The sequence below is a fragment of the Haliotis asinina genome, chromosome 10 (genome assembly GCF_037392515.1).
Source record: "Haliotis asinina isolate JCU_RB_2024 chromosome 10, JCU_Hal_asi_v2, whole genome shotgun sequence".
NCBI lineage: Eukaryota > Metazoa > Mollusca > Gastropoda > Lepetellida > Haliotidae > Haliotis > Haliotis asinina.
In genome coordinates this window covers 23,457,305-23,481,932 of record NC_090289.1, presented here as the reverse complement: position 1 = coordinate 23,481,932, position 24,628 = coordinate 23,457,305, and the positions used below count along the sequence as shown (strand labels likewise).

At 42.8% G+C, this 24,628-nt stretch overlaps 1 protein-coding gene across 2 annotated transcripts in view; it reads right to left on the bottom strand.

Moving 5' to 3' along the window:
* The window catches only part of LOC137299147 (uncharacterized), a 36,019-nt gene that overhangs the window by 2,922 nt on the left and 8,469 nt on the right, over positions 1-24,628 (bottom strand). Inside the window, exons 13-32 of one of the 2 annotated variants that reach the window (XM_067831694.1) lie at positions 24,385-24,540; positions 23,987-24,137; positions 22,046-22,115; positions 21,643-21,759; positions 20,600-20,749; positions 20,195-20,325; positions 15,696-15,857; positions 15,393-15,483; positions 14,862-14,961; positions 9,396-9,490; positions 8,955-9,053; positions 8,481-8,548; positions 7,414-7,630; positions 5,742-5,903; positions 5,469-5,512; positions 2,976-3,066; positions 2,359-2,516; positions 1,067-1,178; positions 621-713; positions 48-132 (exon numbers count right to left, since the gene is read on the bottom strand). In XM_067831694.1, coding sequence (XP_067687795.1) covers positions 48-132; positions 621-713; positions 1,067-1,178; positions 2,359-2,516; positions 2,976-3,066; positions 5,469-5,512; positions 5,742-5,903; positions 7,414-7,630; positions 8,481-8,548; positions 8,955-9,053; positions 9,396-9,490; positions 14,862-14,961; positions 15,393-15,483; positions 15,696-15,857; positions 20,195-20,325; positions 20,600-20,749; positions 21,643-21,759; positions 22,046-22,115; positions 23,987-24,137; positions 24,385-24,540 — 2,352 coding nt within the window. Of the gene's footprint in view, positions 1-47; positions 133-620; positions 714-1,066; positions 1,179-1,210; positions 1,375-2,358; positions 2,517-2,975; positions 3,067-5,468; positions 5,513-5,741; positions 5,904-7,413; positions 7,631-8,480; positions 8,549-8,954; positions 9,054-9,395; positions 9,491-14,861; positions 14,962-15,392; positions 15,484-15,695; positions 15,858-20,194; positions 20,326-20,599; positions 20,750-21,642; positions 21,760-22,045; positions 22,116-23,986; positions 24,138-24,384; positions 24,541-24,628 lie in introns of those variants that run through there. The other variant, XM_067831695.1, reaches the window with a different exon arrangement.

Sequence of the window (24,628 nt, the reverse complement as noted above, 5' to 3'; positions counted from 1 at the left end):
CCATTTATCACCTTTTTGTAAATCACCATTCTGCCTTCACAACATACCGGGTGGAGGGTTCCTCAATTGTCCCAGAATGGCATGTCTCAGTGTATTCAGTCGGATCTTCCAGTTGTAGGCAGCGCTCTGACGCTGGAACAAACACCAAAAACCAGAATAGATGAGTAACTACAAGGACTAGATAAAGAAACACTTATATCCCAGAAATATTTGTTTAACTTAACTTGGCTTTGCTATAACTGGGACACACATGATGAGTTCCTTTATTGTCGTATGTAAACTGTTTGAGTTAAACTGGTTTGTCAGTGTATTCCATTCAATGCTGATTCCATTTCAAGTGCATAGACACTCGATTTTCCAACTGAAAAAAATTACAATTATTATGCTTGGTTTTTGTAGTCATACTTTTTGTTCTTTTCAAATTCATAAAACTAAAGCAAACACGCACATACAAAATTGACACTACACTATCTTTCTTTGTTTTTGGACACATCTGTAAAACTTAACTAATGTCAGGTATTCTAGGACATCATGCATATGATTTCCTTCATTTTGTCAGTGTGTATGATAACCAGGTGTCACTGAGACGACACATGTACAGGGACATGTCCACAACTTACATCTCCCTCTGCCTTGCCCTTCATCCCCTCATAGCCAGGCTCATTGAACATAGGGTCCGGGATGAGGATGAGACTCTGTATGGACACCAGCACCTGTAGCAGTATCACAAGCTCATACAATGTTCATCATACTCACATTCAGTAGACGCAATCAGGACAAAGGCAGTCTTGCTAGACAATTATAGTTGAGAATGTTGTACCTCTATTGTTCAGTGTAAGTAAAAGTGGATCTTGCTTCATTAATGAACTGGTGCGGTGGGGTAGCTTAGTGGTTAATGTGTTCGCTTGTCATGCCAAAGATATGGGTTAAAGTGCCCACATGTGTACAATATGTGAAGCTCTTCTGGTGTCTCCCACTGTGAATTTACTGGAATAGGCCTGAAAGCAGCATAAAACAATACCTACTCACTAACTCAGGTGGTGAAGTACAGACATATAAGGTTCACCTGGTATATGCTGGACTTGGAAGGGTTCCACTTCTCACTGGCATCACCGCCATGCCACGTGCCCAGGAGACTCAGGCACACCTTGCCATCCGAGTACAGGTTGGGGTTGAATCTGACACACAAAGCACACCTTGCTCTCAGAGTACAGGTTGGGGTTGAATCTGACACACAAAACACACCTTGACATCAGAGTACAGGTTGGGGTTGAATCTTACACACAAAACACACCTGGCCATCAGAGTACAGGTTGGGGTTGAATCTGACACACAAAACACACCTGGCCATCAGAGTACAGGTTGGGGTTGAATCTGACACACAAAACACACCTTGACATGAGAGTATAGGTTGGGGTTGAATCTGACACACAAAATACACCTTGCCGTCAGAGTACAGGTTAGGGTTGAATCTGACACACAAAACACACCTTGCTGTCAGAGTACAGGTTGGGGTTGAATCTTACACACAAAACACACCTGGCCACCAGATAACAGGTTGGGGTTGAATCTGACACACAAAACACACCTGGCCATCAGAGTACAGGTTGGGTTGAATCTTACACACAAAACACACCTGGCCACCAGAGAACAGGTAGGGGTTGAATCTGACACACAAAACACACCTGGCCACCAGAGTACAGGTTGGGGTTGAATCTGACACACCTGGCCACCAGAGTGAGTGAGTGAGTGAGTGAGTGAGTGAGTGAGTGAGTTTAGTTTAGTTTTACGCTGCACTCAGCAATATTACAGCTATATGGCGGCAGTCTGTAAATAATCGAGTCTGGACCAGACAATCCAGTGATCAACAACATGAGCATCGATCTGTGCAATTGGGAACCGATGACATGTGTCAACCAAGTCAGCGAGTCTGACCACCCGATCCCGTTAGTCGCCTCTTACGACAAGCTGAGTCGCCTTTTATGGCAAGCATGGGTTGCTGAAGGCCTATTCTACCCCGGGACCTTCACGGGTCGGCCACCAGAGTACAGGTTGGGGTTGAATCTTACACACAAAACACACCTTGCTGTCAGAGCATAGGTTCGTTGTAAATCTGACAGCCAAAACATCACTACTGGATAGAGTGCTTAGTCATGTAACTGACTGTATAATTAACATGAAAAAGGTTATCTTTCCCTTCTGTAAGGTCAGTTAGAAGTACCCTATATGTCATGGTCAAGAAGTCACCCTAGACATCCTGTGGCTTCTATTCATTAACCACAACCAAGACATAAATCAAATGACCTCGTTTGTGACACCTTGCTTTATACACCACCAATGTCAATAGACACTAAATACCTGACACTTCCTCCACCTGTGGTGATGATCTTCACTAGTGGAGCACTGTTTGGGTAGCTGGCGGGGAAGTAGATGTCAAACACGAAACAACCCAGGCTGTAAGGCGTCCCAACAGGCCCTGTTACCAGAGCTCGCATCACATCAATACGCTCCTCCTCCTGTGGAGAACACAGACTGTTCTAAGTGCTAATATAAGCCTGGCTATGATGGATTGCATCGAAGGAATTGAATGGTAATTATATTTCAACATAATCCAATCTGAGGTCTACACACTTCTGACACTGTTGTTGGAGTACCCGCAGTAGGATTCCTCCTGTAGTGTTAACATGCTACACAGTGGGAATAATGTCATCATCACTAGCTTATTACTTGCCACATATAGTAACCTGGTTGTATATATGGTTCAAATTTTAGCATAAGTAGTACTACACTTTAGCAAGTGTTATGTGTGTACTATATGTCCTACCTTGCTTGGCTCATGAGTAAGGAAAGCATACACATCACTGATGATTCTGAATCATCAGCCCAATGGTCATAAGAGAGATACACTTGTTAGTATCTGGAATGTGTCCTTGATCATTTTTTGTTTCTTATATTTACCAAATGATGATTATCACCTGAACAACAAAGATGGCTGCGTTGGGGTGGACCGGCAGGTTCTGGCGCAGCTGCTTCATCTCCTTCATCAGAGTCTTCACCTTGGGTGACCTGCAGACAGAAGCCTTATCTTCACATACCTACCAGACAGCAGATGTGTCTTAGTTTGGCTAGCAGACAGGTGCAGTGTCTTAAAAAGCAGATAGTTGCAATGTCTTGGTGTACCAAGCAGATGTTTCATAGTGTCTTAGTGTACCAAGCAGACAGCAGCTGTGTCTTAGTGTAGCTAGCAGACAGGTGCAGTGTCTTAGTGTACCAAGCAGACAGTAGCAATTTCTAGGTGTACCTAGCAGACGTTTCATAGTGTCTTAGCGTACATAGCAGACAGCAGATGTGTCTTAGTGTGGCTAGCAGACAGGTGCAGTGTCTTAGTGTACCAAGCAGTCAGCAGCAATGTCTTGGTGTACCTAGCAGACGTTTCATAGTGTCTTAGTGTACACAGCAGACAGCAGATGTGTCCTAGTGTGACTAGCAGACAAGTGCAGTGTCTTAGTGAACCAAGCAGTTAGTAGCAATGTCTTGGTGTACCTAGCAGACGTTTCATAGTGTCTTAGTGTACACAGCAGACAGCAGATGTGTCTTAGTGTGGCTAGCAGACAGGTGCAGTGTCTTAGTGTACCAAGCAGACAGCAGCAATGTCTTGGTGTACCTAGCAGACGTTTCATAGTGTCTTAGTGTACACAGCAGACAGCAGATGTGTCTTAGTGTGGCTAGCAGACAGGTGCAGTGTCTTAGTGTACCAAGCAGACAGCAGCAATGTCTTGGTGTACCTAGCAGACGTTTCATAGTGTCTTAGTGTACATAGCAGTCAGCAGATGTCTCAGTGTAGCTAGCAGACAGGTGCAGTGTCTTAGTGTACCAAGCAGACAGCAGCAATGTCTTAGTGTACCTAGCAGACGTTTCATAGTGTCTTAGTGTACCAAGCAGACAGCAGATGTGTCTTAGTGTGGCTAGCAGACAGGTGCAGTGTCTTAGTGTACCAAGCAGACAGCAGCAATGTCTTGGTGTACCTAGCAGACGTTTCATAGTGTCTTAGTGTACATAGCAGACAGCAGATGTGTCTTAGTGTGGCTAGCAGACAGGTGCAGTGTCTTAGTGTACCAAGCAGACAGCAGCAATGTCTTAGTGTACCTAGCAGACGTTTCATAGTGTCTTAGTGTACCAAGCAGACAGCAGATGTGTCTTAGTGTGGCTAGCAGACAGGTGCAGTGTCTTAGTGTACCAAGCAGACAGCAGCAATGTCTTGGTGTACCTAGCAGACGTTTCATAGTGTCTTAGTGTACACAGCAGACAGCAGATGTGTCTTAGTGTGGCTAGCAGACAGGTGCAGTGTCTTAGTGAACCAAGCAGACAGTAGCAATGTCTTGGTGTACCTAGCAGACGTTTCATAGTGTCTTAGTGTACACAGCAGTCAGCAGATGTGTCTTAGTGTGGCTAGCAGACAGGTGCAGTGTCTTAGTGTACCAAGCAGACAGTTGCAATGTCTTGGTGTACCAAGCAGACAGCAGCAATGTCTTGGTGTACCTAGCAGACGTTTCATAGTGTCTTAGTGTACATAGCAGTCAGCAGATGTCTCAGTGTGGCTGGCAGACAGGTGCAGTGTCTTAGTGTACCAAGCAGACAGTAGCAATGTCTTGGTGTACCTAGCAGACGTTTCATAGTGTCTTAGTGTACACAGCGGACAGCAGATGTGTCTTAGTGTGGCTAGCAGATAGGTGCAGTGTCTTAGTGTACCAAGCAGACAGTAGCAATGTCTTGGTGTACCTAGCAGACGTTTCATAGTGTCTTAGCGTACATAGCAGACAGCAGATGTGTCTTAGTGTGGCTAGCAGACAGGTGCAGTGTCTTAGTGTACCAAGCAGACAGTAGCAATGTCTTGGTGTACCTAGCAGACGTTTCATAGTGTCTTAGTGTACATAGCAGCTGTGTCTTGCAGTGTCTTAGTGTGGCTAGCAGACAGGTGCAGTGTCTTAGTGTACCAAGCAGACAGTAGCAATGTCTTGGTGTACCTAGCTGACGTTTCATAGTGTCTTAGTGTACATAGCAGACAGCAGATGTGTCTTAGTGTAGCTAGCAGACAGTTGCAGTGTCTTAGTGTACCTACAAGACAGCAGCAATTTCTTGTATCTAGCAGACGTTTCATAGTGTCTTAGTGTACATAGCAGACAGCAGCTGTGTCTTGCAGTGTCTTAGTGTAGCTTGCAGACAGTTGAAGTGTCATAGTGTACCTACAAGACAGCAGCAGTGTCTTAGTGTACCCACCTATTCTCTGTGACCAAACCTGCTTAACCTCACCTGGTTTTGGGCCTGTACATTTTTTTTCAGAGCATTTTGAAATATAATGATGTTTACATCTCTCAACTACTTGTTTATTGCACTGAGCTGTGTTTCAGTGAAGAGGTTTAATCAACTAACTTCTGGAATGGTGGTTTTGAAATATATAATGCACCTACCTTGGATCAAGACTCTGCAAGTTACTCAGGTAGCTGTGACTTTCCTGAAAAATACAAACAAATGTATACCAAAACGGTAAGCTTGCCATGTGCAGCTGCATACTTGGCATACAAACGTCACTGTTATCAGTATGCCTGTGGTATGTAGATGCTTTCAGTTTAGTCACCTCTGCCCCATAACTTAGAGAGTCCAACATGGATGTATGAATTTATTAATTCGTTACAATTTGTATGAGAAACAGTGACCTGTAGGTATGAAGTGTAAAGTGCTACCTGTATGTCTGCTGTGAGGAAGCGATAACCCATCATACACCTAGTGTAGACCTCCAGCACCTTGTCCTGCTCTACAGCCACACCATCCAGCTCCTTCATCACACTTAGCTCATCTGAGTCAGCCATGTCATCTGACTTCCTCTCCTCATGAAGCTGTCGCAACTGGAAACATACATTCCCACAGAAATGCATCTTACAGTGATGACAGAATATGTGACGGCCAAAATCTAGCAATATTTTTTACATGCAGAGACCGTGTATTGGTAGTAGCAGGGGAGTGTACCTGCTGCAGGAGTGGATGGGTACCTGCTGTAGTAGGGGATGTGTACCTGCTGTAGGAGGTGGTGTGTGCCTTCTGTAGGAGCTGGTGTGTACCTGCTGTAGGAGGAGATGTGTACCTGCTGTAGGAGATGTGTACCTGCTGTAGGAGCTGGTGTGTACCTGTTCTAGTAGGGGATGTGTACCTGCTGTAGGAGGTGGTGTGTACCTGCTGTAGTAGGGGATGTGTACCTGCTGTAGGAGTGGATGTGCACCTGCTGTAGGAGTGGATGTGCTCCTGCTGTAGGAGGAGATGTGTACCTGCTGTAGGAGATGTGCACCTGCTGCAGGAGGGGATGTGTACCTGCTGTAGGAGGGGGATGTGTACCTGCTGTAGGAGGTGGTGTGTACCTGCTGTAGGAGATGTATACCTGCTGTAGTAGGGGATGTGTACCTGCTGTAGAAGGTGGCATGTGCCTTCCGTAGGAGCTGGTGTGTACCTGCTGTAGGAGGAGATGTGTACCTGCTGTAGGAGATGTGTACCTGCTGTAGGAGCTGGTGTGTACCTGCTGTAGTAGGGGATGTGTACCAACTGCAGGAGTGGATGTGCACCTGCGGTAGGAGTGGATGTGCACCTGCTGTAGAAGTGCATGTGCACCTGCTGTAGGAGGAGATGTGTACCTGCTGTAGGAGGAGATGTGTACCTGCTGTAGGAGGTGGTGTGTACCTGCTGTAGGAGAAGTGTACCTGCTATAGGAGGAGATGTGTACCTGCTGTAGGAGGTGGTGTGTACCTGCTGTAGGCAGGATGTGTACCTGCTGTAGGAGGTGTTGTGTACCTGCTGTAGGCAGGATGTGTACCTGCTGTAGGCAGGATGTGTACCTGCTGTAGGCAGGATGTGTACCTGCTGTAGGAGGAGATGTGTACCTGCTGTAGGCAGGATGTGCACCTGCTGTAGGAGGTGGTGTGTACCTGCTGTAGGCAGGATGTGTATCTGCTGTAGGAGGAGATGTGTACCTGCTGTAGGCAGGATGTGTACCTGCTGTAGGAGGTGGTGTGTACCTGCTGTAGGAGATGTGTACCTATTGTAGGAGATGTGTACCTGCTGTAGGCAGGATGTGTACCTGCTGTAGGAGGAGATGTGTACCTGCTGTAGGAGGTGGTGTGTACCTTCTGTAGGAGGTGGTGTGTACCTGCTGTAGGCAGGATGTGTACCTGCTGTAGGAGGTGGTGTGTACCTGCTGTAGGAGATGTGTACCTACTGTAGGAGGAGATGTGCACCTGCTGTAGGAGGTGGTGTGTGCCTTCAGTAGGAGAAGTGTACCAGCTGTAGGAGGTGGTGTGTACCTGCTGTAGGCAGGATGTGTACCTGCTGTAGGAGGTGGTGTGTACCTGCTGTAGGCAGGATGTGTACCTGTTGTATCAGTTGCTGGAACTGCTGGAGACTGTCCTCTTCAGACAGACCCTTGGAGCTTATGACAGAGAGGGCCTTGTCCAGGTTGCTGGCCTCGAAATCAGTATCAGTTGCCATGTTCACCAGGAAGTTGTCATTTGAGGCTGGCACCTCTCGGGCAATTCGCAGTAGAATTGTTGTAATTTGCAACAGTAGCTGTTGTGGACTGAAGTTGTATCTAAAACAAAGCCAGATTAAGCAGCAACATGGTGACTATGGTTGTACTTTACGTTATATATAGTCTACTATTTGATTATATTTACAGAAGACAAAAATGAACAATTTTAATGAAATCCATGCTGTACAGACCTCAAGTTTACATGATCGATGATTTATCAAACCTACTTCATGCAAACAAAAGTCATCAGAAGATGACATATCCCCCGATCCCAACATATTTAAAATGACAAATCTTCTGACAGTTCTTGATGGGTTTTTTTATACCAAGTTTTCATTGTTTTCAAGGAAGTCATGAAAAATATAAATGCCATATATCTTCAGGATATTTCACTTCAGGATCTGTCTCATATATCTGCCAAGTTTTAATGAAAGATGATTAGAAGGGTTTGGGCTGTTCTCTGGAAATGAAGCATACCCTCCCTTTTGAGACTAAGTCCAAATCGTTTCCATGGAAATCAGGGAAAAAAAATACAAAAATCTGCAAATAGCAAAAGACACCACTTTGAGGTCTGCCTTGCATATCTGCAAGGTGTTGCAGAAAGATATCATGAAGTTTTCAAGCTGTGCTCTGGAAATGAAGCCCATCCCCAACTTTTGAGACCGAATCTATATTGTTTCCATGGAAACCCAGAAAATGATAAATCACAAAAATTGTAAATAGCAAAAGGCACCACTTTGGGGTCTGCCACACATATGTACCAAGTTTTGCTGACAGACATTAAGACGTTTTTGACATGTGCTCCAGAAACAAAACACACCTCTCACTCCTCATACAGCTGTATGTCTCAACACTTAATTGTTCTGATGATAATGACAAACAACAGTAACATATAGGTTTCAGGACTTACTTCTCAAAATCTTTCACCTTGTAATCCTTTGCTTTGGCTCCACATAGAGATTCTAAAAACCCACAGATCTGAAAACAAGTACACAGTACCCATTTGTGCTAGGCCTCCATCTGAATATGTAAGTCATAGAACGGTTTAAAGTTTTGAAAAATGAGCATATCCCTTCATCATTGAAAATGTCACTTCAACAGAAATGATAACAGCCTTAAGTAGTTATAGCCACCATTAAACTACTGGTAGACTGCTGGGGGATTTGTATCCCTTGCAGAGCAGTTTAACACTCTCATCAATTCAAAAGCACAAATACACCCTCATCACTACTACACCTGCAGATAAATATGGCAAACCAACAGCGAAGAGGCCAGAAGTGGGAAACAGCTCCCCTTGCTATCTGGTTCAAGCAAGCAGTAAAACATTCATATCTTTCTATGCCCATATTTTCAACTTTCATTCTGAGAAGAAATTCTCACTAACCACTGAGGCTGATCTCTTGGCTAGTGGTTGTCGTGTGAAGCACCTGGCCACCTCCTCAGCTCTCGTCAACAGGTCAATAAACTCCAGGGTCTGGTTAGCCTTGGGAAAAGATCATTGATTCTGATTGATCAATCAAATCAAAATAACCATCTATGATTGACACAGCAGCAGTGCTCCAACTAATATCTGGAGGATGGTACATTTGTTTTCACCTTGTGAAATATTACACCTCTACAAGTGAACTACAAGTTTACTAAAATAATAATATGCTATTCAAGGTATGTACGCCTGAATTGATAGAGTGACATAAAGTCGACACACATCGTGTTTTACATGTTGGCTTTGCTCAGATCAATATAAAGGTTAAAAAGAACATACTGTGAACTAAAATATCTTGGGGTTGGACATTTACACAACAAATAAAGATGATGTCTTTCATACCATGGACATGAAACCTTTTCCCACATGTTCCTCGTTCTTCAGGAAGTGTTCTTTGTCCATCTTCTCCTGCATGGACAGAGCATTCCACTCATGCTCTGAAATATGGTCAATGACTCTCCATTATAACATTCACATTTTGCAATACGAAACAGTCTTTGAAGATAACACAGGTCAGTTATAAATGTCCATACCACAGCAGCTATGATAAGAAGGGGCTTTCACAGTTGTCAGCCATATCACACACCTTGGGTGCATTGCCTGTATCTTACCTCCTATTATATACACCTAAACTGTGCGACCCGTGAAGGTCCCGGGGTAGAATAGGCCTTCAGCAACCCATGCTTGCCACAAAAGGCAACTATGCTTGTCGTAAGAGGCGACTAACAGGATCGGGTGGTCAGGCTCGCTGACTTGGTTGACACATGTCATCAGTTCCCAATTGCGCAGATCAATGCTCATGTTGTTGATCACTGGATTGTCTAGTCGATTATTTACAGACCGCCGCCATATAGCTGGAATATTGCTGAGTGCAGTGTAAACCTAAACTCACTCACTCACTCACTCCTAAAGTGTGCTTCTCACTATACATTAGGTCATCACATGTTTTCCCAGAATAACCGCATTTGAGGTTTTTGTTTTGGAGGGACAGGTTTTACTTTTCGTTTGTAAGACCCGCTTCACAGGTTTTACTTTTTGTTAGTAAGACCGCTTCCCATGGTTTACTTTTCCTAACTTTATATGAACATCAACATTCAGATGATACATGAGTGTTTTTGTCAATTGAAAATATCGTTCAAGACTAACCTCACAATACTAAGGTTTTCTGAAGCAGGACTGGAACCACTATTCTTTGATCCATTGGCAGACGCTCTACCACACGGCCAACGGGCCAAAGAAGATGGAGGGGTTAAATTATCTACTGCCATTGAATTGATTTTACACGTTCTTCAGTTATTGTTACGCAGCTTCATTAAATGATCATCTACATTGTAATTACCCATCATTGACGGTATATATGTTAGAGAAAACACTTCTCCTTGGTTTGGGTGGAAAATGTAAAACCATCGGGGTTGGGAAATACCTTCCCCTCCAGTTTTACATTGTCTACCAAAACCTCTCCTATACATCACATACCCTGAGTGTATTGTTTGTGTCTCATTTGCCATTATTACATACTTTGAATGTATTGCTTGTATCTCTCCTACCATTACCACATACCCTAAGTGTATTACCATGTCTTATCTCCCCTTATTACATACTTTGAATGTATTGCTTGTATCTCACCTCTCATTACCACATACCCTGAGTGTATTGCTTGTATCTCACCTCCCATTACCACATACCCTGAGTGTATTGCTTGTATCTCACCTCCTATTATCACATACCCTTGGTGTACTGCTTGTATATCACCTCCCATTACCACATACCCTGAGTGTATCACCATGTCTTATATCCCCTTATTACATACTTTGAATGTATTGCTTGTATCTCTCCTACCATTACCACATACCCTGAGTGTATTACCATGTCTTATCTCCCCTTATTACATACTTTGAATGTATTGCTTGTATCTCACCTCTCATTACCACATAAACTGAGTGTATTGCTTGTATCTCACCTCCTATTATCATATACACTTGGTGTATTGCTTGTACCGGGTACATCACCTCCCATTACCACATACCCTTGGTGTACTGCTTGTATCTCACCTCCCATTACCACATACCCTTGGTGTATTGCTTGTATCTCACCTCCCATTACCACATACCCTGAGTGTATTGCTTGTATCTCACCTCCTATTATCACATACCCTTGGTGTATTGCTTGTATATCACCTCTCATTACCACATACCCTTGGTGTATTGCTTGTATCTCACCTCCCATTACCACATACCCTGACTGTAGTGCTTGTATCTCACCTCCTATTATCACATACCCTTGGTGTATTGCTTGTATATCACCTCCCATTACCACATACCCTGAGTGTATCACCATGTCTTATCTCCCCTTATTACATACTTTAAATGTATTGCTTGTATCTCTCCTACCATTACCACATACCCTGAGTGTATTACCATGTCTTATCTCCCCTTATTACATACTTTGAATGTATTGCTTGTATCTCACCTCTCATTACCACATACCCTGAGTGTATTGCTTGTATCTCACCTCCCATTACCACATACCCTGAATGTATTGCTTGTATCTCACCTCCTATTATCACATACCCTTGGTGTATTGCTTGTATATCACCTCTCAATACCACATACCCTGAGTGTATTACCATGTCTTATCTCCCCTTATTACATACTTTGAATGTATTGCTTGTATCTCACCTCTCATTACCACATAAACTGAGTGTATTGCTTGTATCTCACCTCCTATTATCATATACACTTGGTGTATTGCTTGTACCGGGTACATCACCTCCCATTACCACATACCCTTGGTGTACTGCTTGTATCTCACCTCCCATTACCACATACCCTTGGTGTATTGCTTGTATCTCACCTCCTATTATCACATACCCTTGGTGTATTGCTTGTATATCACCTCCCATTACCACATACCCTTGGTGTATTGCTTGTATCTCACCTCCCATTACCACATACCCTGACTGTAGTGCTTGTATCTCACCTCCTATTATCACATACCCTTGGTGTATTGCTTGTATATCACCTCTCATTACCACATACCCTGAGTGTATTACCATGTCTTATCTCCCCGTATTACATACTTTGAATGTATTGCTTGTATCTCTCCTACCATTACCACATACCCTGAGTGTATTACCATGTCTTATCTCCCCTTATTACATACTTTGAATGTATTGCTTGTATCTCACCTCTCATTACCACATACCCTGAGTGTATTGCTTGTATCTCACCTCCCATTACCACATACCCTGAGTGTATTGCTTGCATCTCACCTCCTATTATCACATACCCTTGGTGTATTGCTTGTATATCACCTCCCATTACCACATACCCTGAGTGTATCACCATGTCTTATCTCCCCTTATTACATACTTTAAATGTATTGCTTGTATCTCTCCTACCATTACCACATACCCTGAGTGTATTACCATGTCTTATCTCCCCTTATTACATACTTTGAATGTATTGCTTGTATCTCACCTCTCATTACCACATACCCTGAGTGTATTGCTTGTATCTCACCTCCCATTACCACATACCCTGAGTGTATTGCTTGTATCTCACCTCCTATTATCACATACCCTTGGTGTATTGCTTGTATATCACCTCTCATTACCACATACCCTGAGTGTATTACCATCTCTTATCTCCCCTTATTACATACTTTGAATGTATTGCTTGTATCTCACCTCTCATTACCACATAAACTGAGTGTAGTGCTTGTATCTCACCTCCTATTATCATATACACTTGGTGTATTGCTTGTACCGGGTACATCACCTCCCATTACCACATACCCTTGGTGTACTGCTTGTATCTCACCTCCCATTACCACATACCCTTGGTGTATTGCTTGTATCTCACCTCCCATTACCACATACCCTGACTGTAGTGCTTGTATCTCACCTCCTATTATCACATACCCTTGGTGTATTGCTTGTATATCACCTCTCATTACCACATACCCTGAGTGTATTACCATGTCTTATCTCCCCGTATTACATACTTTGAATGTATTGCTTGTATCTCTCCTACCATTACCACATACCCTGAGTGTATTACCATCTCTTATCTCCCCTTATTACATACTTTGAATGTATTGCTTGTATCTCACCTCTCATTACCACATACCCTGAGTGTATTGCTTGTATCTCACCTCCCATTACCACATACCCTGAGTGTATTGCTTGTATCTCACCTCCTATTATCACATACCCTTGGTGTATTGCTTGTATATCACCTCTCATTACCACATACCCTGAGTGTATCACCATGTCTTATCTCCCCTTATTACATACTTTGAATGTATTGCTTGTATCTCACCTCTCATTACCACATAAACTGAGTGTATTGCTTGTATCTCACCTCCTATTATCACATACACTTGGTGTATTGCTTGTACCGGGTACATCACCTCCCATTACCACATACCCTTGGTGTACTGCTTGTATCTCACCTCCCATTACCACATACCCTTGGTGTATTGCTTGTATCTCACCTCCTATTATCACATACCCTTGGTGTATTGCTTGTATATCACCTCCCATTACCACATACCCTTGGTGTATTGCTTGTATCTCACCTCCCATTACCACATACCCTGACTGTAGTGCTTGTATCTCACCTCCTATTATCACATACCCTTGGTGTATTGCTTGTATATCACCTCTCATTACCACATACCCTGAGTGTATTACCATGTCTTATCTCCCCGTATTACATACTTTGAATGTATTGCTTGTATCTCTCCTACCATTACCACATACCCTGAGTGTATTACCATGTCTTATCTCCCCTTATTACATACTTTGAATGTATTGCTTGTATCTCTCCTACCATTACCACATACCCTGAGTGTATTACCATCTCTTATCTCCCCTTATTACATACTTTGAATGTATTGCTTGTATCTCACCTCTCATTACCACATACCCTGAGTGTATTGCTTGTATCTCACCTCCCATTACCACATACCCTGAGTGTATTGCTTGTATCTCACCTCCTATTATCACATACCCTTGGTGTATTGCTTGTATATCACCTCTCATTACCACATAAACTGAGTGTATTGCTTGTATCTCACCTCCTATTATCACATACACTTGGTGTATTGCTTGTACCGGGTACATCACCTCCCATTACCACATACCCTTGGTGTATTGCTTGTATCTCACCTCCCATTACCACATACCCTTGGTGTATTGCTTGTATCTCACCTCCCATTACCACATACCCTGAGTGTATTGCTTGTATCTCACCTCCTATTATCACATACCCTTGGTGTATTGCTTGTATATCACCTCTCATTACCACATAAACTGAGTGTATTGCTTGTATCTCACCTCCTATTATCATATACACTTGGTGTATTGCTTGTATATCACCTCCCATTACCACATACCCTAACTGTAGTGCTTGTATCTCACCTCCTATTATCATATACACTTGGTGTATTGCTTGTGTATCACCTCTCATTACCACATACCCTTGGTGTACTGCTTGTATCTCACCTCCTATTATCACATACCCTTGGAGTATTGCTTGTATCTCACCTCCCATTACCACATACCCTGTGTGTATTGCTTGTATATCTTGTATGTCCTCTCCATTATTGCATACCCTGAGTGTGCTACTTGTGTCTTATCTCGTATTATCACATACCCCGAGTGTATAGCTTGTAACTCATCCCTCCTTTTATCATACACAGGGTGTACTGCTATGATCTTCTTACCACACAATATTTGTACTCATGTCTATATTACATCAAAATGCCTATTCACTTGTCATTTATAATTTAGCACACAAATACCATTCTGTTTGGCCACTTCTATCTTCTTGATGTTGGCAAGTCTGGAGAGACTATCATGGAGCATGTAGAGCAGCGTGTCCAGGATGGCGCTCAGGAAGTTCTAGCAACAGCATGCAGCAGATCATCGAACATGTGAGACTGATCAAAGGATATCCCACTATGCGGCATGTTAAAATGACCTTTAGCAAAATTTGAGAGACCCAAGAGACCCACAACATCTTCCACATTTGCAAATCATCCTTCTTAAGCATTACAACACAGTTTCAAACTTTGGACAAAATTTTGACACAGCTCTCAATTCAGTTTCTGAAAACTGAACCATCAAAATATATATTGGAATGTTCCCACTGCCTACAGAAAGTTCATGTTAAATCTTTGTGTTGTGGAAGCAGGAGATGATGATGAGTTTGTCTGTCACTGACATCCTGCATACTCAGTGCCAACCTTGATAACATCCAGATCTGGTAGCGAACGTTCAGTTTGGTCCAGTGATCAATCTGATTTTATTGAGCTCGAGATTATGAGTCTTACCTGAAATATCTCCTTCTCACACTGCTGAACAATAGATGTCCGACAGTCAGCCCTCCTCCACAGGTGTTCAATCAGTTTGCCAATCTCAGATCTGATATTGTAAAAACGAACAACAGACATTTGAAAGACATGCTGGTTAAGACAGAAAATGTTCCTCATAGTAACAGTCTAGGGTCAATACTATTCATTAGGGTCATACCTTACATAAACCCCTCGCATGAACACCTTTCCTCTACACCAGTACTAGTGCTGACTAATGGATTTCACATTTATTACAAAGTTGTTGTGAGGATTAATTCTCACCTTGCAGAGTATTTGTCAAACTCATCTTTGTCCACATCCAGGCCCTCAACAACATCAACGCTGACATAGGTGCGGAGGAGGGCTGGGCCCAGCTGGTTCTGTACTGATGGACATGTCTCCACCATCGCTGCCAGCTCAGACATCAGACCGCTGCCCCATCCTCTAGGTACACAACACATTAATACACAGACATCACACTGCTGCATCATCCTCTAGGTACACAACACATTATTACACAGACATCACACTGCTGCCACATCCTCTAGGTACACAACACATTAATACACAGACATCACACTGCTGCCACATCCTCTAGGTACACAACACATTAATACACAGACATCACACTGCTGCATCATCCTCTAGGTACACAACACATTAATACACCGACATCACACTGCTGCCACATCCTCTAGGTACACAACACATTAATACACAGACATCACACTGCTGCATCATCCTCTAGGTACACAACACATTAATACACAGACATCACACTGCTGCATCATCCTCTAGGTACACAACACATTAATACACAGACATCACACTGCTGCCACATCCTCTAGGTACACAACACATTAATACACCGACATCACACTGCTGCCACATCCTCTAGGTACACAACACATTAATACACAGACATCACACTGCTGCCACATCCTCTAGGTACACAACACATTATTACACCGACATCACACTGCTGCCACATCCTCTAGGTACACAACACATTAATACACAGACATCACACTGCTGCCACATCCTCTAGGTACACAACACATTATTACACCGACATCACACTGCTGCCACATCCTCTAGGTACACAACACATTATTACACAGACATCACACTGCTGCCACATCCTCTAGGTACACAACACATTAATACACAGACATCACACTGCTGCCACATCCTCTAGGTACAAAATACATTATTACACAGACATCACACTGCTGCCCCATCCTCTAGGTACACAACACATTAATACACCGACATCACACTGCTGCATCATCCTCTAGGTACACAACACATTAATACACAGACATCACACTGCTGCCACATCCTCTAGGTACACAACACATTAATACACAGACATCACACTGCTGCATCATCCTCTAGGTACACAACACATTAATACACAGACATCACACTGCTGCCACATCCTCTAGGTACACAACACATTAATACACAGACATCACACTGCTGCCACATCCTCTAGGTACACAACACATTAATACACAGACATCACACTGCTGCATCATCCTCTAGGTACACAACACATTAATACACAGACATCACACTGCTGCATCATCCTCTAGGTACACAACACATTAATACACAGACATCACACTGCTGCCACATCCTCTAGGTACACAACACATTAATACACCGACATCACACTGCTGCCACATCCTCTAGGTACACAACACATTAATACACAGACATCACACTGCTGCCACATCCTCTAGGTACACAACACATTATTACACCGACATCACACTGCTGCCACATCCTCTAGGTACACAACACATTAATACACAGACATCACACTGCTGCCACATCCTCTAGGTACACAACACATTATTACACCGACATCACACTGCTGCCACATCCTCTAGGTACACAACACATTATTACACAGACATCACACTGCTGCCACATCCTCTAGGTACACAACACATTAATACACAGACATCACACTGCTGCCACATCCTCTAGGTACACAACACATTATTACACAGACATCACACTGCTGCCCCATCCTCTAGGTACACAACACATTAATACACCGACATCACACTGCTGCATCATCCTCTAGGTACACAACACATTAATACACAGACATCACACTGCTGCCACATCCTCTAGGTACACAACACATTAATACACAGACATCACACTGCTGCATCATCCTCTAGGTACACAACACATTAATACACAGACATCACACTGCTGCCCCATCCTCTAGGTACACAACACATTATTACACAGACATCACACTGCTGCCACATCCTCTAGGTACACAACACATTATTACACAGACATCACACTGCTGCCACATCCTCTAGGTACACAACACATTAATACACCGACATCACACTGCTGCCACATCCTCTAGGTACACAACACATTAATACACAGACATCACACTGCTGCATCATCCTCTAGGTACACAACACATTAATACACAGACATCACACTGCTGCATCATCCTCTAGGTACACAACACATTAATACACAGACATCACACTGCTGCATCATCCTCTAGGTACACAACACATTAATACACAGACATCACACTGCTGCCACATCCTCTAGGTACACAACACATTAATACACCGACATCACACTGCTGCCACATCCTCTAGGTACACAACACATTAATACACAGACATCACACTGCTGCATCATCCTCTAGGTACACAACACATTAATACACCGACATCACACTGCTGCCACATCCTCTAGGTACACAACACATTAATACACAGACATCACACTGCTGCATCATCCTCTAGGTACACAACACATTAATACACAGACATCACACTGCTGCATCATCCTCTAGGTACACAACACATTAATACACAGACATCACACTGCTGCCACATCCTCTAGGTACACAACACATTAATACACCGACATCACACTGCTGCCACATCCTCTAGGTACACAACACATTAATACACAGACATCACACTGCTGCCACATCCTCTAGGTACACAACACATTATTACACCGACATCACACTGCTGCCACATCCTCTAGGTACACAACACATTAATACACAGACATCACACTGCTGCCACATCCTCTAGGTACACAACACATTATTACACCGACATCACACTGCTGCCACATCCTCTAGGTACACAACACATTATTACACAGACATCACACTGCTGCCACATCCTCTAGGTACACAACACATTAATACACAGACATCACACTGCTGCCACATCCTCTAGGTACACAACACATTATTACACAGACATCACACTGCTGCCCCATCCTCTAGGTACACAACACATTAATACACCGACATCACACTGCTGCATCATCCTCTAGGTACACAACACATTAATACACAGACATCACACTGCTGCCACATCCTCTAGGTACACAACACATTAATACACAGACATCACACTGCTGCATCATCCTCTAGGTACACAACACATTAATACACAGACATCACACTGCTGCCACATCCTCTAGGTACACAACACATTAATACACAGACATCACACTGCTGCATCATCCTCTAGGTACACAACACATTAATACACAGACATCACACTGCTGCCACATCCTCTAGGTACACAACACATTAATACACAGACATCACACTGCTGCCCCATCCTCTAGGTACACAACACATTATTACACAGACATCACACTGCTGCCCCATCCTCTAGGTACACAACACATTATTACACAGACCGATGCCCCATCCTCTAGGTACACAACACATCATTACACAAACCACTGCCACATCCTCTAGGTACACAACACATTACTACACAGACATCACACTGCTGCACCATCCTCTAGGTACACAACACATTATTACACAGACATCAAACCACTGTACATCCTCGATATCTCCATGGTAAACGTTCCGATAAGTCTCCACTATACCCTGGACGCATCTACGGCTCTGCCAGATAAATTTACTACCTCCCTTTGCTGGATCCGCCTTCTCACACTAGCCAATCAGCTAGGCTGCCATTATAATAAAGCTTGCCAGTGTCAACAAAGGTAGCGGTCGCAACTGCGAAGGTTTGCCCACAGTGCATCCCAGATTTTAGGGAAATCATACAAACAAATTGACAGGTCCGAAACTTTAAAACAACATATGCAAGAACGCCTTCTACCTCTTCCAGAGAACCTCTCCATGGTTTCTGGTGCCAAGTATAATCGGTTAGATAATTCAAAAAACGAAAGTGAGTTGTGATTGGTTCGCTCAACTTCCCATCGTAGACACCTGACTGGATGAAAAGACAGTCAAGGGAGGTAATAAATTTATCGAGCTGAGCCGTAGATGCATCCAGGGTATAGTGGAGACTTATCGGAGCGTATACCCTGGAGATATCGAGGATGACCACTGTATTGTACATTTCTTTATGAAACCTGACATGTTGATACTAATGTGTCATTGACCATGAAGTTATGTTACATTATATTATATGACATGTAAAAAAAATGGCATCTGTTTCTCAACTGGATTTTTAAAATTAGTAAAACATATTCTGACAAAGTTAAAACTGCTTTAAAAATGGTAAATTAGGTTCAAAGTCAGTGTGCAAGCAATGTAATATATAAAATAGTTTGAATAAAGCACTGAAAATTGGTGAAATAAATGTGTACATAGTGAACTCAGACCGCAAGTTGAATGGTTTTCAAACTCTGAGCACTGCATGCGGCATTAACTTAAGGTATTTTACTTCAAAGTAAGATAAGCATGATTGACTGTCACTCCAGATATATTTGGTACATACCTTGAGCTTTGCCTTTTTGATGAGTTGACAAATTGGAGCAAACAAGAGACCATCTTACTGGCCGGAATAGGACCAGGCATGATGTCAGGTCGCTCCAGGAGGCTTACACAGCAGTCAACAAAGGAGGAGATCTGTGGACAGAGATAGGACAAGACATGAGGTCAAGTCTTTCTAGAAGACACACAACAGAGGAGGAGATCTGTGGACAGAGATAGGACTAGACATGAGGTCAAGTCTTTCTAGAAGACACACAATGGAGGAGGAGATCTGTGGACAGAGATAGGACAAGACATGAGGTCAAGTCTTTCTAGAAGACACACAACAGAGGAGATCTGTGGAGTTAAACACATCTTCAACATGCAAATCCATACATTTACAAGTCCACATGCAACCATGGAAACTCACTGGAAGACCCTGGAGAACTCCCTTGTGGACATAGACTGCATGGGTGGCCACAAACCGGAACCAGATGGCCATATCCTTTACGCAGAACTCTGGTATCATGGAAAAGGCCTTCTTCTCTGCCTTCACTTTCTCCTCACCACTTACTGATCCCTATAGAAGGACAAGTACTAGATTATAACAGGATGTGCGTGTCAGATCAAGGACATAATTGTGAGTTATATGGAAGTGAACGAAAGGTGTTTGCAGTTCATGCAGCAAAGTTCTAAAACTGTCCCATCAGAAGCATGAATCATGAACCATTCTGACATAACATTTGGATCACACCTGTCAAATGTGGTACAACTTTAGGACTGAAACACTAATGTATTTCTATAAATGTATGAAATAGTGTGTGTGCCCGGCGGCCTGCTGGTAGGCTAACAACATTATTTTACAGCCACCCCATCGGGCCAATACTTTTTCCAAGGTATATATTCGACCAGGCCATTGACCCAAGGAAATATTTCGAAAACAATTAACAAATGTGGTAGCTACACGACATCTGCATAGTTCATGATCAATTAAACAATAACTACCACAGATAAGCCAACCCATTTATCCAACACTGCAATGGATTAGTCTAGAGAATGCTTTCAGTGACCAAGCTGTATTTGTTAAAGTTGATGTTGCACATGTTTACTTTTTGCAGGGAGTGTTACAAATCCCCTGTGCTCACTGCACTGCCAAAATACTGAGACTGGGTCTGACTTGGCATGTTTTTCTGATTTAGACGGCAGTGACACTAAACGTATCAACAGTGATCACCAAGTTATGTTGCTTGTTTTAAATTTGCACAAAGTTTACTTCACTACAAGTAAGACATTATTTTAACAATATCTCCTTTTGCTGTACAGTATACTTCACGATAACTGACCTCCACCTACTGGGTCAGTCAATCTTGTGTCAGGTGTACATACAGGAAATATATTAGGTATGGGGTTCTTAACACCTCTCACAAGCCAGTGGTTTACAATCTGTTTGCAATGCTAATGGATGGAACTGACCTCCCCTGCTTCCTTCAGGAGCTTCTGCAGCAGTCCAGCCTGACTGAGATAGAACATTGTGACACTGCGGACAAGCTCCTGGTCACACAGACAGGTGTCCCACATCAGAGTCAGCAGCTGGAACGGAACCATGCAACCATTATTGATATATATACAGAGACATCGTAACTACAACAGAGGTATAGATACTTAATAATATATATTTGTAATGGCTGTGAATTATGCTCCTGTTTCCATGGACATGTCCATGCTTAAAGCGCTAACATGTTATTACCCTGTCTGTGAGGTGCTAGATGGTCACATGACTTATCCCACCAGGTACCCATTCACTGCTCAGTGAGCTGAGATTATCCATGAACAAACTCACTTTTGTCACCGGTACATAGTATTTTTTGATACCTACCACGTGCTGGTTGCGAATCTGCTCTTCAAGGCTGCTTCCCTTTACAGACTCTATTTTCAGTTGCAGGTCTCTGAAATGAAACATCACTGATACAGATGTATGTTTGTAATATGTTTTACGGCTGTGGTACATACTGCTGTAGTGTGTGAATGCATGTGGGACACTCTGAAGCAATGTTTTAATTATACAAAAGAAGAACCACACCAGTTTGGAAAGAAAGGCCTTATATGAGACCTACCTGTCACAGGCCTTATTGGCATTTTAGGGAAAGGCAAGTACTTCAAACCGTAACCTGAAAGTTGCACACTTCTAGATCTAGTTGTAATGCATGACGGTAGATAAGACACCTCACTGAGGGTACTTACAGAAGAATACTTTTATAAAGAACACGAATATAACAAACTGACGGCTATAGCAAACTGTTTTAAAAGTCCCGAATAAACCACTATTTATGTTATATAAAAAGTTGTGAATAACAAACTTACCGGCTATAGCGAACTGATTTGCAATCCCCCTGAGTCCTAGGAAACACTAATTAAGGATGTGCATAACGAACTGAGCGAACTCATTCACTGTCACTGATAATTTGCAAAAGGAAAGCCATTGGTCTTGATACCAAACTGAAAATAATCCAGGCAGTTGATTCAGGTCTTAAATCCAAGAAAGACATAGCCTTTGAGTTTGATGTTCCAAAGTCAACACTTAGTGTGATAATAAAGAATCGTGATTCTAAGAAGTCTATAGAACGGATAAATTTGTTAGTTGCAGTCAATATGACAGGAACAGAAAAGCTGAAATTGCTAGTAATTGGCAAATCTGAAAAGCCATGCTGTTTCAAGAACGTCCAAAGTATGCCTGTGACATACTGTGCAAACAAAAAGGCATGGATGACCAGCGACATTTTCAGTGAATGGGTCCGAGAGTTGGATAAGTCTATGGCAAACAAAGAAGAAAAATTGTTCTATTCATTGACAACTGTCCGGCACATCCATCTGTGTCAAAACTTACCAATGTTGCACTTGTGTTTGTACCGCCAAACACGACATAACAGATTCAGCCTATGGACCAGGGCATCATTGCTAACTTAAAACAGCTCTACCGATGCCAACTAATGAAAGGCATGCTGACATCTTTTGACAACAAACAAGAGCATGAAATCACAATCCTAACAGCCATCAAGATGGTCCATAGAGCATGGCGTCAAGTGACAGAATCATGTATCCAGAACTGTTTCCAGAAAGGTGGCTTTGTGATTAGTGATGCACCTGTGGCTGACGACACTGATGATGAAAATGATAATGTGCCATTGTCTGACTTGAAAAATATGTGGAGCCAACTGAAAAAAGTGTCTGACATTTCCAGCCATGTTACCCTTGAAGACTTTATCTCAGACAATGATACTGTCATTACAGACCGCCCCTCTGATGACAACATTGTGAAGGCAGTATCCAATCAGAACGACAGAATCTCACGAGCTGATTCAGAGTGTGACGATGATGAAACAAACAGTGATGAACCAGACCAGGCCCCTCCTTTCTTTGCTGATGCCAATATGGCGCTTCAAACATTGAAGAACTTTCTGGTTGCTCAAAATACAATTCGTATTGATTGGCTAGCGGATTTGAACGAGGCTGTGGCATGCATGCAGTCGGCCAACCATGGACAAAGCAAGACAACTGACTTTGCAGTGAAACGTATGTAATTGTCGTGTGAATGAAAGAATGCATGAATAAACTGAGTACACTGTACCAGTATCATACTATACACATTGTAGCGTGTTTTTATTGTTCTTTCGATGGATTTTCGTGAATAAAGAACTACGGATATAACAAACTAATTTCAGTGGTCCCTTGGAGTTCATTATAAAGGTATTTTACTGTACTTCTTCATCCTGTTGTAGTGCATGATAGTAGATAGGACACCTCACTGAGGTCTACTTACCTCTGCATCCTGTTGTAGTGAATGATGGCAGGAAGGACGCCCACATTAAGAGCCCGCTGGTTTAAGTGAAAACACTCTGTGATAAAGTTGTGTTGTGACTGTAGATCCTTTGGAACAGAGCCCATTCCTTGCTCTTCAGATGTATCACTCACTAAAACCATTTTGCATGACTTAGTATATGAAAGATTGTAAAAGAAAATTATGAAAATCACTGTTTGATATCATATAGCCTTGAAAACCAACATCTGGTACATATTTCTTGTCACCGATGTGTATTGCATCCAGACATTGAACATGATAAATGACGATGAGGCTGTTATGATGAATCATGACGAATATTATTATAATGGCAGTGATGTAATATGTGCAGACGCAGAAAATATATATCTGTAATATACCTATCTGTCCCCCAGCCAGACATGTCTCAAAGTCATAGTTGAGCCGACATGCCTCTGATGTGGAGTATCCGAGGTTGACCTTGTCCAGCTTGTCCTTGTCGCTGTAGATTGGCAGGAAGAACTCCAGCAACATCCCACAGAAGTTCACCATATACCCTAACAAGGTACATGCAGTAATAATACTACATGAAAAAGTTACTTGGCACGTGTCAGGCACAGTAAGCATGCAAACATTTGTCAACTT